The sequence below is a fragment of the Lynx canadensis genome, chromosome C2 (genome assembly GCF_007474595.2).
Source record: "Lynx canadensis isolate LIC74 chromosome C2, mLynCan4.pri.v2, whole genome shotgun sequence".
NCBI lineage: Eukaryota > Metazoa > Chordata > Mammalia > Carnivora > Felidae > Lynx > Lynx canadensis.
The window spans coordinates 87,021,308-87,039,874 of record NC_044311.2 but is presented as its reverse complement, the minus strand read 5'-3'; the positions used below and the strand labels follow the sequence as shown (position 1 = coordinate 87,039,874).

The 18,567-nt window shown below is 39.9% G+C and overlaps 1 protein-coding gene across 2 annotated transcripts in view; it reads right to left on the bottom strand.

The window, feature by feature from the left end:
* Positions 1–492: 492 nt before the first annotated feature.
* Positions 493–18,567, bottom strand: part of PCYT1A (phosphate cytidylyltransferase 1, choline, alpha) — a 47,128-nt gene continuing 29,053 nt past the window's right edge. The window contains exons 3-9 of one of the 2 annotated variants that reach the window (XM_030328722.2): positions 17,124–17,223; positions 11,711–11,827; positions 10,542–10,693; positions 8,429–8,507; positions 7,347–7,489; positions 5,494–5,682; positions 493–4,623 (exon numbers count right to left, since the gene is read on the bottom strand). In XM_030328722.2, the coding sequence (XP_030184582.1) occupies positions 4,417–4,623; positions 5,494–5,682; positions 7,347–7,489; positions 8,429–8,507; positions 10,542–10,693; positions 11,711–11,827; positions 17,124–17,223 (987 nt within the window). In that variant the 3' untranslated portion in view covers positions 493–4,416. The remainder of the gene's footprint in view (positions 4,624–5,493; positions 5,683–7,346; positions 7,490–8,428; positions 8,508–10,541; positions 10,694–11,710; positions 11,828–17,123; positions 17,224–18,567) is intronic. The other variant, XM_030328724.1, reaches the window with a different exon arrangement.

The window sequence follows — 18,567 nt, the reverse complement described above, 5'->3', positions numbered from 1 at the left end:
GTTGTGGAATGAGTAAGTCACAGGAATAAAAAGCAGAGCATAAGGAATATATAGTTAATGATATTGTGGTGAGCACAGTATAATGTATAAACTTGTCAAATCACTAAGTTGTACACCTGAAATTAATGTAACATTGTGTGTCAACTAAAAAGAAAAAAAAGAACTCAACCAGGCAAAATAGTACAAACCCAGTGTCCAATAAACCAGGCTTCTGAAGAAGAGATGGAAGCCTGATGGATTCTGAATGACAGATGTGCCATTAGGGCACTGAGGACATTAGACCTCATAGATCTGGACCAGCCTCCCTTTGTGGGACAATAGCTTCTGTGCAAAGCTGAAAAAGGATTTTCCTAATAATATGGTCATGGGACAACTTTGAGGAGACAAATCAGGATGCAAAGGCAAAGAAATTGAGAGCATAGGCAAAAGCCCCAAATACATAACACATGTTACACACATGTATACCAGGTCAAAAACACAGGAAATGGAATATTAGGTAAAACCACTTTGCCTTTATTTGGCTAAATGACAAAGGCCAAAATAACTCTGAACAAATTAGTAACACTCACATAGGAAAACAATATACTGAACACCGATTGAGGAAACGTCCTGTGGGTTGCTGGCACTGGGGATGAGGCTAACATTCATGCCAAGGCCAGCATTTCTTCCCAACATGCCTTTTTCTTTTCAGCATCCTCAATACAGGACAACCCAACTGATCGAGTCTCTGTGTTTAAAACAGTCGGTGCCCCCTAAAAAGGGTGGGAAAACCCTCTTTAAACCTAAAGGGACACAACCTGAGTCATCCCAGTGTTAAACCTAGCACTTTTGTTCTCTACCCCAATCTGAGTATTAACATCAAACTTTGGCAGACAGAAAATCTTTCATTCTTTTAAAGAAAATTAACATTTAATAATATAATCCCAAGGACATGTTCTACTTATTTGGAAAAATAGAAGCTAGGGACCACTCTTTATCTCATGACAGTCTATTCTATGAGAGAAAACAAGAACAATCATTGTATGACTTTGCAAAATACAACCTTTAAAAATACTTATATTGGTAAGCTTAAAAAAAATACCATTAGTTAAAAACATTATTAAGGGAGTATTTTTTCCTACCTGTATTAGTTCAACTTCTGGTGAAAGTGTGTGATGACAGAAAAGGTAGAAGCTATGGCTTTTAGGGAATTAAAGAGAAGCAGCAAAATATAATTGATTTGGAAAGATTTTTGACATGAGATCTAGAACAGAGTCAAAAAGGCAATCGGCTCCAGAAAAACAGAAGCTACCCACAAACCAAGATAATCTGGCGAAGCAAAAGCACTGTGAAGAACCGCTGTAGAGGGACCATCCAGAAGCTGCTTGACCAGCTGTGTGGTCACAAGTAAAACAAGAATCTAACTCAGGTGCCGGGTTATCGGCAATCAGAAAAAGTCAACAGTTCTCTTGACCTCCTTCATGTTTTTTCTCATTTAGGATCTTCAGCCTCCTCATATCCCCACCCTTCTTCCCTAACTAAGCCTCAGCAAAATAATGGTCTTTGGCTCTAGCTATCAGAAACAGCCACAGTAGTACGAACGATCCATTTCTGTTCCTCGAAAGTTTCAATCTCTGTTCCTCAGTGCTCCTGAGTCTAGTGTAGGAAAAGAGCAAACTTTCTGCCCAGCCATCTCAAGATAACTGCTGGAAGCACCTCCTCGGCACCAACTCCTGAGCATCTGTCTCCATTCTTCGGTCTTATGCACTGTGCTCTGAAGCCAACCAACTTTTAAGGCTCTCCCATCTCTGCTACATTTGGCCTATTGCTTTGTGTGTGGGATTCAGGGAAACAGCTAATTAGAAACTAATATTACCAGTTAATATTAAAATTAATATTCAAAGATTTACAGATCACAGGTCACGGTAGGCAAACAACTAACTTCATTGAATTAGGCACAATCAAATAATGCATCATCCCAACAGCTTCCTCCCTCCACCCATCCTTGTCCAGCACTTAGGATCACATTTATCCCAAAGAAGCAAATATGCCACACCATAAAAGATTTTGCTTAAAGTCACAATTATTTGAAGATGCACTGGTGTTAGGAGACTGAGACTGTAGTCTTGTCAAAAGGGGCGAGAGGGCTTTCCAAGAACACGTGCATATGCTGGCCCTGGTAGTCTCACAGAGCTTCCCAGCACAGCTGTTATATTCCAAGAGCAGGGAATGTGAAAAAGAGCCCACTGATAGAGCAGAGGAAGAGGTCCCAGGCAGTATGCTTGAGAGGACTGACTGCAGGGAGGAAAACCACATTCTGAGCATCTTCCTTGCCAAATACATTTGGCTAACGTGTACTTTGAGGGAACACATAGGTGAGCCTCAGTAATGACTTCGTCATGTTTCTATACCAGGGAGAATAATAGGCAAAATTCCCAAAGAAGGAAGACTGAAGCAGAAAAGTTAAAATATGTGATCCTATGAAGCTGGCTAATGCAGGAAAACAGTAACTTGAACTGTTTCAAAAGAAGGATTCTAAGCCAAAGCTCAAGTAAACCAGATTTGATAGCACAAATAGCACTTCATGAGAAGAGTCAGAAATGCAGTTTTCATAGGCCGTCACGACAACAAGAGATTTCCCTCTCTTTGTGTCTCTACTCTGCCTCTCTGCATGATCAGAATTTTAGGAACCAAGGTAGTCCTGCTGTGCAGGCAGGCAGTGATTCTAGCCTCTGATCCTCAGGCAGAAGAGCAAAATACTTTTATCACAAAGTATTTAGAGAGGAGACTATGAGATGCTCACAGCCCTAGCACAGGGGCAAGGAAAGATAAAATGTGGTTTTCTAACACTGAAAACATCAAAATTCCACCCCCACAAGGGGTATTTATGAGTGACAGGGTGGGGCCTGGACATAAGCAGTTTTCCCCTGAACCCAGCTACAGGACTACTGAAGATGACCGTCTGCTAGGTCATGTAGCTGTAGAATGCTAGAGGTTTCAAATGAGCTCACACTCAACTGCAAGTGTTAAGCTTTAGCATCTCTGATGGGAAATATAAGTGGTGAATCCCCGTGAGCAACCTAACAGGGGAAGTGGCACCATAACCAGCAGGCACACGGGGAGAAGAGAGAGAACCTACCATACTCTTGTAATGTGAACCCATGCTTTGTGGCCTGCTGGAGGGGCAGGGGAAGGAAGTCCCCACCAGCTGCAACTCTCAGAGGAAAAGGAACACTACCTGGAGCACTAGTTCCAGTCAAGAACTTTAAGAAAAAAACAAACAAACAAACAAAAAAACCCCCACAACTTTCTTAAGAGGGGTAGAGTTCAAGATAAGGCTTCAGAAAGGCGGGTGTTTCCTTACGCTTCTGTGTTTAAATTCTGTGCAAAATTTCTCCAAATATTCAGTATGGCTTTGAGCAACATGGATTAACAGATCATGTTCAAACTGCAGACATTTACAAAGTACGCTTTGCAAAAAGCTAGGTAATAAGCATTGAAATAGGAGTATCAGGGCCAGGGACTTACTCCTGTCTGGGAAAATTAACCTGAATCGACCCCGTATAGGATTGAGTAGTGCCCCACTCCCCTCCTCAATCACAATAAACCTGAAAGCGTTCCTTCCTTCAAAGGTAGACTGCAGGAATGAGATTGATCAGAGCTCCCAAATAACTGGGCAACAGAGTTTTCTGGGAAGATGAACACAGCAGGAAAACCGCAGACGATGCCATGTGGTCTGGTTCCATCCCCATCAGTGTCTTCCATGGACCCCATTGGGTCCAATACGAAACTCCTCAGGGAGTAAGAAAAGTTAGGCTCAGATCTCCTTCTTCTCAAGCCACATTGACACATGTGCCAGCAGTACATTTAGGTGATTTGTGGCTGAGCTTACTCAGCTTTTAGCTTTTTTTTTTTTAAGGACGCCAAAATTATGCTATTTGCCCCTCCCCATGAAATCACTCATAAGCAGGTCATTGCTTGAAGGACTTGGCAAGCCACTCTGCCTCAGAACAGAAGGCAACACTATAGTGTATCAGGAAGAAAAGGCCTCTGGGTAATACACCACTTCCTTGTGCCCACTCCTCAGGGGCAAAAAATCAGTTTTACTTATAACATTTGAAAGACTGATTTTTAAAAAATTACTAAAAATGACAATTTCCTGTCAAGATCACATGAACATAAACAGTAAAGCAAAGTCTGTAAAGAGGGAATATGGATGCAGAACAGGCTTCTAAGGTGTACTCAGCCTCCTTCTTGGTGTGAATGGGTGACACCTCTTGGAGGATGGGCTGATCCCATCCTAGGTCCTCCTGCCCCAACTTTCTTTCTTTTGTAGCTGTCCTTAGGTTTAGTGTTGGGATCACAATTTGGAATTCAACCGAGAGCTTCCGAAGGTTATGGGACAGAGGGAAGGGAGAGGAAAGGAGGGATGAAAACTTAGTCTTCTTCGTCCTCACTGATGTCATAGGTTGCAGCCTTGTGCCTGGAGAGGTTTGCTGGGGAGGACGGCGGGGAAGTCTTGCCAGAGAAGGGCCATCGGAAAGACGGGGAGGGGGAGCGTTCCCGAGTGGGGCTGCTGCTGGGACTCTGCTTTGGACTGATGGCCTGCAGCATCCGGCCTTTCCCCTCTTTCAGCATATGTTTCTGGGGAGACCAAAAGGTAAAATTAGAAGAAACCTATGGATCCTACTAAATCACCACTGGAGGATCTGCGACTTCAAATTATCACAAGTGCCCTGTGCAATGTCATAAGTAATTGAATAAGCTAGGGGAGGGACACAGCTATAAGTTTAAGTAATTTCCTCCCTAAAGTAGTCCACGCTATGCAACTTACCTAAGGGTTCCCACATGCTATCACTCAATCCTTGACTTCTATGTCAAAGGAATTCTTAAATGGCTACTTGGTCTACATTCCAGGCTCCAGGCAAAAACAAAGGAACTAACTCAGACAAAAGCGTACCTATTCTAGTTGTAGAGCTCTCTGAAAAGGAAATTCTATATTCTCCCTGAATAATCTGTTCTGGTATCAAACAGTCTCACAGTTAGATCCTTCCTGATATCTGAGGGCTTACTTGCTAAATTGCTACACTTCACCTTCTATTTGGCTTGAAAACACCTTGCTACTCCTCAAGGGCAGAATTCTCACCTCACCCAGCAATTCTGCAGCAGCTGTTTGTAGTGGAGGCAGCTTTCTTTTTACTATTCTTTGTTCTTTCCTTTCCTTTTATTGAAAACTATAGTGTAGAAGTAAGCTGGGCAAGGCTACTTACTTATCACCAGATTTGGACAAAGAGTTGGCAAAATTATTTAGGAGAATATATAACTTCTTTCTATGAACATTTTAAAGAACTTTTTGGGGATAGTCAAAAGATAGTTCTGCCCAATACAAGGGACAAATTAGATAACTACTTAATGTTGATATCTCTTTCTATAATTCTGTAATTCTTTCCACAGCATGAGAATTCCCTATATTTTCCTGAAATTCCCTAAACTGTCCATCAGGAAAGAACATACCAGTGCTCCTTCTGGACCAAACATTTCCAGGAAACTTCCAATGAATTCTCGGGATTTCTCCTCCCATTTCTGAATGAGGTCAATGCTTTTTTCTTCAACCTTCTGAACAAATTCTTTTGACTTCTCCTCCACATCTTTCACTTTCTTCTTTACTTTGTCAACCCGCTCCTGTAAGTGGTATTTCTTCTCCTAAGTAAAGAAATAATTGTTTTGAGAAATAATACTCACTCTGACCTCCATTCCAAAGGGAAAGAAGAAAATGGTCTGGCACTCTACTGACATTATTTCCAGCCATGAGAACTTCACTTCGCTTTAATGTATCCCATAGTTCTCTATCATAGTAACATAAAATATATTCTGGATGGTCATCTTATACAAAAATGTGATAACTCGAACATTGTGGAAGCCTAGACCAAACTAAATAGATAGAGTGGGCTCAGTAACAGACAGACAGCCAAATGCATCCGATTTTTTAGGACAAAACATAAACTTGGAACATAAACATGCCCAACATAACCCAAACCCCATTCTAGATGAAGACGTATAGGGAGCCACAAGATTACTGCACAATACCACCAAGAATTATTGGTTGCAGTAGTGCATCTTTTACTTAGTTTACTGTACTAGATGTTTTCCCCTCTATCATTGGCTTATTCTATGATTTTAGAAGAGCTATTTATTTTAGTTTTTGGTATCTGGAGGTCTGTTTACTCAGTTGCAAAAGGAAGAGGATACTCTTTGGTCCTACAAGCTTCCCTAAAGAGAAGGGAAAATGGTATGAACCCTCTAGGGATGGGGGGTATGTTTTGCCAAATGAAAAGTATTTTCACAATTTCCAGATCACAAAGGGGAAAGGGAATATATTTAGGATTTTTAAACAACTGAACATAGAGATTCTGAAGTAGGTGGTTAGCAACAGCTAGGGCTTATCCGCATAGATAAATCATATTTAGATGAAACCATTTCACCTATTGATAATTCACAGAATTAGAAACAGGTAAGAGAGCACAGTAAGCTACTTGTGTCGAAGATAGAGTTAGCAGCTTCCTGCTTTTAAAACCAACTTTATTAAGATACAATTTCCAAATAAAATGTATAGCCATTTGTTTCTTAAAGGCAATATTAAGCTAAGATAAACTTTGCTTTCATAAATCAAATTTTAAAACCTAGGTCCACATGTCCTGAGAAACTGCATGCAAAATGTTGCGTGTCACTATCCACAGAGGGAATAGCTTTCATTAGATTTTCCAAAGACCAACCAAAAAAAAAAAAAAATAATAATAATAATAAATAAATAAATAAAAGGTTAAGAACTACTGTTTTAAATATAATTGATATAGAGGGTATCAGGGTGGCTCAGTTGGTTAAGCATCCAACTTTTGGTTTCAGCTCAGGACATGATCTCACAGTTCCATGGGGTCAAGCCCTGCATCGGGCTCTTCACCAATGGTGCCGAGCCTGTTTGGGATTCTCCCTCTCTCTCTGCCCCTCTCCCATTTGCGCGCGCGTGCTCTCTTTCTCTCTCTCTCAAAATAAAACTTTAAAAAAATAAAATGTAAATAAACATAATTGATATAAATACTGTACTAGGTAAGTTACATATTTTTATTTATTTATTAGGCTGTACATCTTTATATCAATGTGTTGATAGTAAGCTATAAAGGCAGAAAATGCCTCTGTTTTATTCTCTTTGTAAATAGCTTAGCGTAGTGTTATCAGCAAAGAGGCAATCACTGAATTTTGGAGGTGATAATTATAACAGACTGAAAAGAAGCAACTTCAGCTTAGATGAAGTGGGAGGCAAATGTGTGTCCTATCAGGCCATGGAATTCTGGGATGAGGTTGGAACTCACATTGATAAAGCTGACATTGAGCTCCTTTGCCGTGTAGCCCCTCTGTAGGTTCCGTCTGGCATACACATCATAGTCCCGGACAATTCGGGTGATGATGTCTGATGTTGAGATACCTTCTGTCCTCTGTGTTGGAGCAAACATGCCTAATCCAAGAACACATACAAACACTGTGACATTCTGGTTAACTTAGACAGTAGGACTAGATGAAAACTGGGAACAACACCGTTTTCCTCAAAAAGCAGAATCTGCTATTATTCAGTGAAATCTGGAGATACTGACAGATAGGAGGACTGAATTAAAGGCTAGGGGCAAGGAAAGCAGGAGCTATATGGTCCTAATATTAAGAAAAATATGGGGTGGGCACCTGGGTGGCTCAGTCAGTTAAGCATCTGACTTCAGCTCAGGTCATGATCTCACAGTTCATGAGTTTGCATGAGCCCCACTTCAAGTGAGCTCGAGCCCCACTTTGGGTGAGTACAAGTCCTGCTTCGGGTGAGCCCCACTTCTCTCTCTTTGCCCCTTGTTCACTTGTGTCCTCTCTCTCTTTCTCTCTCTCTCAACAACAACAACAAATGTATGTGTGTGTGTGTGTGTGTGTGTGTGTGTGTGTGTGTATACACACACACACACACATATAGCTGAAATTAAAAGAGATATCAAGGGGTGCCTGGGTGGCGCAGTCGGTTAAGCGTCCGACTTCAGCCAGGTCACGATCTCGCGGTCCGTGAGTTCGAACCCCACGTCAGGCTCTGGGCTGATGGCTCGGAGCCTGGAGCCTGTTTCCGATTCTGTGTTTCCCTCTCTCTCTGCCCCTCCCCCGTTCATGCTCTGTCTCTCTCTGTCCCAAAAATAAATAAACGTTGAAAAAAAAAAAAAAAGAGATATCAAAAGATGTTTAGACTGAGAATTGATGGATGTCAGAACTATGCTCACCTTAACCTTTTATCTGAAATGAAGTGTGACCAGAAAGTAGATGTTGAATTTCTAAGTGTATACATTTTCCTCTGTAAAGTAGATGTTGTTGAATCTCTGTCACTGCCCCTGAAACTCCATAAAGTGAGGATATACATCAGCTTACTCACCTGCTTCCTTAATGTGCTTATAAACATCATCACTCCCAGCAGAAGAATAAGGAATGTCATCATGGGCTACGAAATCAATCTGAAATAAGGAAACTTCATTTAAAACCCAGGATAACTGCCATCAGAAAGAACCAGTAAATACTCTTTCAATAAATACTCTCCCAGACCCAGATAAAGGACAAGGAGAGGCCAGGCCTCGAATGGACTTTTTTTTCTTTATCTCTCTTTGCTTTGCTTCATACATTCCGTGATTCATAAGCCACCCGAACTAATTATTTATCAATCATAAACATGAAGTTGGCCAGTTTCTGTTTTTAACTATTTCTCCTGGTATACTGGAAGTGCTACCCTCACACTGCATACCAGTCATCATACTATAGTAAATAGGACTGGAGAATTTGCCGGTGTGTTAGCTAGTGAGTGGAGCCAAGGAAAGAAGAAAGGAAATCTCCCCATCCTCCCAGGTCTATAAGGGTTGGTCAAATAAGGGTTTCTAAAAATATGCAAAAGAGGTCACTTCGTTGTTAGCTGGTTTCTCTCTCAGTCCATGAGATGAGTGGGAATATAAAAATAGCAGCCAAGAGCCCTTTTACTAGAACAGATACATCTATACTCCTGAGAAATGTAAAACTCAAAGCCATAAAAGACCTTTTGGTCTTAGGCTCTATCACTTTACTACTGTCAATACCTCTTGCAACAATGAGAAGAGAACAACGCCACTGTGATCAATAATCTTTCAGACAGACACGCTAACCTTACTTAGTCATTCCTGAGCAGGCCAAATGGCATTTACTAATATAATTGCTAACACAACCATACCCAGTTCCAGAAGCCACTGTAGTATGAACCATGCCCAGGACTGTGTCAGAGACTCTTGGCTAACATCTTGGTTACTTACGGACAATTTATCAGGGGTCAATAGGCAGCAAAGTGAAAATAAGAATGGTGGGCAAGTAAGAAGGCTGGTTGAGGATACACTGCTAACAAGGAGAAAAGAGAAGTTAAAAGTTCCTCTACCCTCTTCTGCCTGGGCCTGCCTGGCTGTGTTGCTGAGAATAATCTTGTTCATCACCTTTGGTACATCAGCTGCCAAGTATAGATATAGAAAAGCTAGAGAATTATAAAAGGTCTGTCACAATCCTAGTTTTAACAAACATCACTCTTGCTGAGAACTGACAATATTCCTCAAGCTTGAGGGCCTCCGACCTGATCTGATAGACCCTTCTCATCTTTTATACTCACCTTTTATAGGAAACCTGTTTCTCTAATGTGTGAGAATTAAAAGAAGGTGAGGGGTTTTATAATACTAACTCAATGAGTAAAAGTGAGAAACCCCCCTGTGTGTTGATCTCACACAACATCTAGCCCAAAATCAAAGCCCTGAAACTAGATTAAGTCAATACAAAAGAAGTCTATATTTATCTGTCTTATTTCCTGGAACTTCTGAGAACATGGCTGAAGCTCTGTATATTCTAAAGGACTGGTATATTAGGAGGACGGACACATCCATAGTGAGGGAGGATAAATATCACTTAACTGAAGAGTTCAGTTTCTAGCCCTGCTACTGTGTATCCTGGACCAGGTTATTTGGTCTTTCTGGCTCTGTTCTCAGATATAAAGTAGAAACCATAGGGGCACCTGGGTGGCTCAGTTGGTTAAGTATCCAACTTTGGCCAGGTCATGATCTCATGGTTCATGAGTTCGAGCCCCACATCAGGCTCTGTGCTGACAGCTCAGAGCCTGGAGCCTGCTTCTGATTCTGTGTCTCCCTCTCTTTCTGCCCCTCCCCCACTCACGTTTTCTCTCTGTCTCTCTCTCTCTCACTCAAAAAATGAATAAACATTAAAAAAAATTAAAGTAGAAACCATAACTACCCAATAAGACTGTGGGGAACAAATGAAATATAATGGATGTAAAAGTGCTTTTAAGCCACCAAACCCCATATAAATGTTAGGGATGACTAGTAGTAAAACCACTGTCATCTCTTCCATGTGAAATTTACACAGAACGTATAAGTAAAATACGGCTAGTGGAAAACTAGCCTGAGTCCTGGAAGTCTTGAGAGTCGAGGGAATTCCAGGAGGGGAATGGGGACATGTACTCAGTCTCTTACCCGGTGTTCCGCGAGGAACTCTGGCGTGAGGGTCCAGGGGGCATTCCTCACCACCTCATCCACATAGCGGCAGTGCTGCACGGCATCATAGCGCTCATTTTCATTCATCACTGTGAAGCCTTTGAAGTTGTGTGTGAGCTCATCACTGCAAACTGAGTTCACCACATCATAAAGTTGTAAGTCAAAGTCCCCTTTGCTTAACCATTCCTCAGCCACCAACCTCTCCCATTTCCTAGGACTGTAACCGATCTCCCCACATGGAGAAGTATTTTCTGGATATAGCTCATTCTGGGTAGCAATGCTTTTCCTAATCCAAGATATACCTTCAGGAGCAATACACACTAAACAGTACGTTCACACTTTGGAGAAGACTTCAAAATTAACCTGCTGTGAATTTCTACAGCAATTAAGTTTTTAAAAATATTTTATTAGGACACCTGGGTAACTCAGTCGGTTAAGTGTCTGACTTCAGCTCACGTCATGATCGGGTCTGTGGGTTCAAGCCCTATGTCGGGCTCTGTGCTGACAGCTTAGAGCCTGGAGCCTGCTTCGGATTCTGTGTCTCCCTCTCTCTTTGTCCCTTCCCTGCTTGCACTCTGACTCTCTCTCTCAAAAGTGAATACACATTAAAACAAATTTTAAAAATGTTTCCTTATTACATTTTTGTAAGACTGTACTGGATCACATAACATTCGCTTAACAGACTTTTGTACTTCAGTTGATTCAAAATGACAAACTGGAATCTAGTAAATGCTGTTCTTAAGTAGGCAATAGGGGTCACTGTTGCTCCCCAAACTGTAGAAACTCAAATGAAAACAGTGAGATAAAAACTAGACATCTCTGGGACACCTGGCTGGCCCAATTGGAAGAGCATGTGACTCTTCATCTCAGGGTCGTGAATTTGAGCCCCATGTTGGGTACAGAGATTACTTAATAAAACTTTAAAAAAAAACAAAACAAAACGGGACATCTCAGGTCAAAGAGCTTGTAGTTTCTTTCACCAGGTCTGTATACTTCATGTACTTCATATACTTCATGTTTTAGAGAGGCTGCTCTACATCCCTCATTTTAAAACCAAAATAAGAGCCAGGGCTCGGGTTATGAAAGGAGAAAAATGCTACTATAATTTTTTTCTGGAAATCACCTAAAGTTATCAGATATTTTCTTACCTCCTACAATAAGGTATGTATTAGGGAAAAGGTTCTTTGCTTGCATCAGAGCCCGGGCATGACCACAGTGAAATAAGTCAAATATTCCATCTGCATAAACTCTCACAGGCCGGTCACCTAAATCCAAAGGAAAGAATTTATCACAAAAACACATCGATTCAATATCTCATATTTGACAAGTGGAAATGGCACTGTGTTTCCACCCTTGCATGCCCCTTTCTTGTTTTCTGAATATTCACCCTAATTTAGGGGTAGACTAGGGTTGTGAGGAATAACATCAGACTTCCTTGGCTACAAAGACCCTTTTGACATCACATCCATTGACTCTGTTACCCTGATTTCACCAAACTGCTCATGTAACTGGATATCATGATTGCTTTTTCTTAAAGTTATTTTAGAAGTAAATGGGAAGAGTTACATAACATATGTGTCCTAAATTTTAAAATCCTCACCTTCAGCTTATGTTTAAATCTCAGTCATGTTTAAATAGAGTATAGCTAAGGTATACTCTGGCTGCTTGCTCTCTCATTTTCAGGCTGCCTTGATTACTAATAACTAAGCTTTGCTATGAAAATAAACTTCCGTCTGATTGCCCAGTGAGTAAGGAGTGATCCAAAGAGGTGAGACTGAGAAGAAGGGAAGGTAAGTACCAGTTATCAACTTACTGCTTCTCAGTCCCAAATTCACCTTCAGCACCTGCTCTGTGATAACAGATAGGATTCCTTCAAGTATTTCTCCTTGACAGTGAGCATGTTATACTTTCTCAGTAGAGGGTGATATACTAAGTATTTGAAAGTCAAATATAAATATTATAGAACTTTATATTAGAGCTTTTCCTCTTCTTTCCATTGGTGAAAATGATAGAGAACAGATTGCCAATTTATTTTCAGTGGTGGTGGACTATGAAAGAAAAGCCAGGAAATGATCTCTTTGAGTACAAGACTAATTCCAAAGCCTAACAAACACACTGAGAATGGAATTGACATAATGTTTCATCATACTTCAAATAATAAATCTAAAAAGTCCTAGTAATATATTCCTATATGTAAATAAGAGTTATTTCACTGCAGCAGCAGCAGCAAATAACAGTAGGAGCAGCTACATCGTCTGGGAAAGAAGGGCCAAAGTCTCATCAGATATACCATACTGAAGGTAGGCGTAAGATACAACACCCTTGTCTTGAGAACAACAAATCAAGAGGGAGGAAATTAGTTGCCAGGAGGTTTATGGACTTTTCTTTCCAGATAGGTTTATCCATAAATAAGTAGCCTTTTTAAAAAGATCATTTATTTACTTTGAGAGAGAGAGAATGCACACAATCAGGGGAGGGTCAGAAGGAGAAGGGAAGAGAGAATCCCATATAGGCTCAACACTCAGTGCAGAGTCTGACACAGGGCTCAACCTCATGACCATGAGATCATGACCTGAGCCAAAATCAAGAGTTGGCTGCTTAACTAAGCCACCCAGGTGGATTTAAACTTTAAACAAGTAGCTTTTAAACTAAGAAATAATAGAGAGTGCCTGGGTGGCTCAGTCAGTTAAGCATCAGACTTCAGCTCAGGTCATGATCTCACAGTTTGTGTATTTGAGTCCTACTTTGGGTTCTGTGTGGACAGCTTGGAGCCTGGAGCTTGCTTTGGATTCTGTGTTTCCCTCTCTCTCCCTGCCCTTCCCCCCTCCTCAAAAATAAATAAACATTTAAACCGAGAAATCATATACTGGTGTTAGAAATATAAACTGGTACAACTTTTAAGAAGGGTAATTAGATAATATCTGTCAAAAGACACAGAAATGCTTATACCCTTTACCCCAGCTATTCCAATTCTAGTAATTTATTTCATACATATATTTGTAAATATGCATGGTATTCATTGCAGCATAGTTTGTAATAGTAAAAGTTTGGAAATAACTTAAATTTCAATGGAAGACTGAACATACTATGATACACCTACTAAGGGTGGAAGGGAGAGATACTGGGTGGCTGTGAGATAGTGATAATAGGAAGACTTTTCACTCTATACCCTTAATGTATTTTGTAAATGTTAGGCTATGGAAATGTATTGGTTTTGTAATACAGGAAATAAAATTTTTAAATAAAATAGATACACCAATACAATGAAAAACAACATAATGGATTTAAGAGTCAAAAAGCTTATAGCTCAAACTTAACGACTAGCCTCCTTCCTCTATAATCTTAACCTCTTTAACACTCAGTTTCCTCATCTATAAAACAAAGCAAAACACAACAAAACCTGAGGAGCATAATCTTTCTTCTACATCTTAGAAATCCATCTTTCCTAAACAAGTCCAGAGTGGCTATGATCTCATTTTTTTTGATCCTAAAAGACAAAGGATAGAACACAAAGATTAAGAATACTTTGTTATTGTTTCTTTGACATTAGCATACAACAAGGGCAAAGTGAGATGAGGGGGATTTAGCGCTATAAACACATTTCCAGGATGGTGGAAGTAGTACCAAATACTGTTGATCAACGGGCTGTTTGTCAGGGTTAATCATCCCATATAAGGCCAAGTCACCACCAAACCCCTTCTCGGACCAACTCCAGATGTGCTCCTTGCCCTCTTCAGGTGTTTTCTCAGCCACCCGGCCTCTCAATTCCCTATGACTTACCCCCAAGTCTTTGGCAAACCTGGGCGGGTATAGTAAGCAAATGGCCAGAAAGATCACTGTTAATGAGAAAATCTGAGGACTAAGTACAAGTTACCCATTCTTTTCCCAAGTGGCTACTGGCCAGGATAACCAAACCATCTGATTTACATCTGTTGTTTCAGCATATTAATAAGAGCAACCCCCTTTCACTTTCAAAATGGTCCTGGTTTTTAATATAAATTATAGTCTTTGCACTAAATAAATATATGTTCTCCTTACGCAGAACAAACGTGGCTTTCCATTTATTGTGTCTTTTAATATATTCTCTCAAATACCTATCCCCAAAACATTTTGTTTCTGACAGATTCTGTTGCCCTTCCAACTTTGACTTCTTTTCCTTTCTCCTAGAAAACACATTGCTGATTTTTTTCTTTCATCTTCCTAAAGGAATAATCTTCTCTCAAGCTATATTTGTTTTTTTCTCTGGGTGGTGAGTTTTCTCCTAGATTATTACCAACTCCTTTCTTAAGGGAGTCCTTAACCTCCCTAATGAAAACATGGTGGAGGGAAGGATGCCCCCCTGGCTTACTCCTTGTCCAATACTGGCATGAATAGTCCCTTGGTTATTTAACATAAAACTGAACAGGCAGAATCAGATACAGGAGAAATACTGGAGATCAAACTAGACCAGCAAACTTTATAAGCAAATGTGTGACTATCTGTTCCACCGAAAATGCAGTCAGTTTGCCGATGGCCTTCTATTATTTATAACTAATGTCTACAAAGAGCAGCACCACTCCAGGGTAAAAAGAACATGAAGATGGAAAAACTTAGGTTTTAGTTTCAATTCTATCACTAATTATTGGTTTTACTACAGGGGACCTTTCACTTCTTAGTTTCTATGGACTTTAATTTAATTTCTTCATGTATATAATGAGACGATAAAGTAGATGATCTCAAAAATGACTTATAAAATTCTATGAATTAATTCTAAAATTGTTAAAAATTAGTGCATGTGAATTATAAGCTTCAAGTACACATACATTTTATTGACCACAAATGATTTGTGGGTAGACTAACAACAAGCTGAGTAATGTGAGGTACTACATTCTGAATGTGTTATTAGAGAGCATATGAAAAGTTCTTGCCTTCAACATGCTCTGCTATCACATCTGAACATGATCCTTGAACTGTTTGATGGCATTTCGAACTCTGATCTGACACCACTATGCCTTGTTACACATACCCTGTTTTTCCTTGTTGTCATTTTACCCTGCCCCATCAACCTGCTTATTACTCAAGGGGAACCAAGCCTAAAATGCCACATCATGAATCAGAAGGGCTGTGATCAACATGAGACATATACAAACACTTTTGAAAAAAAAAAAAGCATTATCTGGAATTCTGAGGACTCAAAACTATGTTTCATATAGCCATGATTTAGCTAAGGAGTACTGGGCTCCCTGGCCTGAAACTGTCCAGCATCTATATCTATTCATATTTTGCTACTCCTCCATTACAACAGAGAACAAATATACTAACACTATTAAGGAGTAACCACAAATATCTTCTACATATTGGAAATGTATACATTTGTGGCTGTAACTGCCTCTTATTCCTTAGTGTTTACCTGGGTTTGAGTCTAGGCCCACATTTACAGAGTAGACAGAACACTTGCCATAGTAATGGAAAGAACCAAAAAAGGATTGAAAAAAAGAACTGGAGAATTTACAGATAAGTAAGGACAGCTGCCTATATGACTTTGTATTTCTAACAAATACCCAAGGAAGCTTCTCTTTAAAATAATCCCTAAAACTGGGCCACCTGGGTGGCTCAGCTGGTTAAGCATCTGACTTCAGCTCAGGTCATGATCTCACAGTTCCTGAGTTTGAGTCCCACATTGGGTGAGATCAAGCCCCACCTCAGGTGAGCACGAGCCCCACTTGGGGTAAACATGAGCCCCGTTTCAAGTGAGCCCCGCTTCTCACTCTCTCTCTCTCGCTCTCTCTGCCCCTTGTGGGATTCTCTCTCCCTCTATTGCCCCTTGCTCACTTGTACCCTCTCTCTCTCAAAAATAAACAAACAAATAAATGAAGTAACTCAAATTAAAAACAAAAATCTCTAAAACCACTTGTCCAAAACAGGAAGAGTATTTAGAACACATATTAATAGCTTACGTAGTCAAAAATTGCTACTTAATGATGTAAACTAAGCATACAAATAAAAGAGTATAGGGTTTAAAAATAATAAAGTGAGTTTTTAAAAAAAGATTGTATCAGTAAAGATAAAGTTAAGTGATAAGCATCTCCCCACTTAGGATATTTTATCCTCTAACATTCAGCGGTGTCTAGCAAGGGTATTAACTTATAGAAAGGGAGATCTGGGGGACAATTCTGAAGGCTATTAAAAATGTGACAGCCTGACATAGTATTCAGACCTCTGTAAAAACAGACAAGGTTATAATCCAGCTCAGGCTAATATCCTATTGTCTCTGTTCTACTATACCTCATAGTTGTGACAACAGCCCACGAAGCAAGTATGTACCACTATATCTCACAGCTGTAACAACATCCTAGGAAACAAGCTTAAAATGATAAGAAAAAATGAAATCTTATGGAATGCAGTTATATTCCCAAATAAAACAGCTGGGAGATAGGAGGAAACCCTCTCCCAACTACCCTTTTTATACCCAGTTTATAGGTAAACTGAGGAAAGAATATAGAAAAGTAGGTGCATATTTGATAAATACAACTGAATGCTAAAAACAGAGTAAAACAACAAAATAATTAAGCATTTACTTACAAGGAGTTCCTCTGCTGGCTTCTTCCATAGTTACCCTGACATAGGGCTTACTAAAGTCTACTTCAATTTCATCAGAAAAAGGAGCTGGCTGCTGTAAGCCCTTAAGATAAGGAAAGTGAAGGAAAAGAAAGTTAAATTCAATGGTATAGACTGAAATACTCAAAAAATGGCAGCTTTAAAGAACAATCAGTTATTCAATATGCTGGTGATTAAATTCCTCCTAAAACCTCGTAACATACAAAAGAAAAAAAGGCATTCCAAAATGACAGGTGAAAGTTGCAACCTTTTACCAAAGAGGTAAATTGCTAAATCATGATATGAAAGATAAATATCTTGGGGCGCTTGGGTGACTCAGTTGGTTAGTGTCCAACTTTGGCTCAGGTCACGATCTCACTGCTCGAGAGTTCAAGCCCCTCATGGGGCGTTAGCTTGGAGCCTAGAGCCTGCTTCAGATTCTGTCTCCATCTCTCTGCCCCTCCCCTGCTCTCTCTCTCTCTCTTAAATATAAAAAATAAAACATAAAAAAAAATTAAAAAAAAAAAGAAAGATAAATATCTTGCTGGTGATTTCAGGATAATATTGAGCGAGGTGGCTGGGAAACTAAGCACAGTCCCAACTAACTGGGTCCAGAATGATGGCTCCTCCATCACATGGCAGAACACCCAACTCTATTCTATGTGATGAAATTGCCAAGCTTCTATTGTGCATTTTTCTACCACTTCAACTAAGGGACTGCGAAGGCAAACAGCTCCTGAATGCTTTATTAAGTATGATTATCTCTGTATAATGCTTTACATTGTAAATATTTTTTTAAATTTTTTTAATGTTTATTAATTTTTGAGAGAGAGAGTGCGTGAGCAGGGGAGGGGCAGAGAGAGAGGGAGACACAGAATCTGAAGCAGGCTCCAAGCTCTGAGTTGTCAACACAGAGCCCGATGCGGGGCTCAAACCCACAGACTGCAAGATCATGACCTGAGCTGAAGTTGGACGCTTAATTGACTGAGCCACCCAGTATGTTCTAATGCTCATAACAGCCCTGTGAGGCAAGTAGTACAACAGTCAGTATCCTCAATTTACAGATGAGGAAAACAAGGTTCAAATAAGTTATATCAGTTATATGCAATTACTCAGAGGCAAAGCTAAAATAAGAATGCAGGAATTCTCTTTCCTCTACAGAGTTAACTTAACTCTACTACTTAAAAGCTTTTGTTAAATTGTTTCATAAGTATTTTATTCTATTTGATGCTATTATGAAGGGAATTGTTTTTCTTCACTGTATTTTTGGATTGTTCCTTACTGGTATATAAAAATGCAAGTTGATTTATATGTGCAAATGTGTGTCTGTGTGTAATTTCAGATGATTTTTGTATATTGATCTAATGTCTTGTGAATTTGCTAAACTCAATGATTAGTTCTAGCACTTTGGTAGATTCCTTAGGATTTT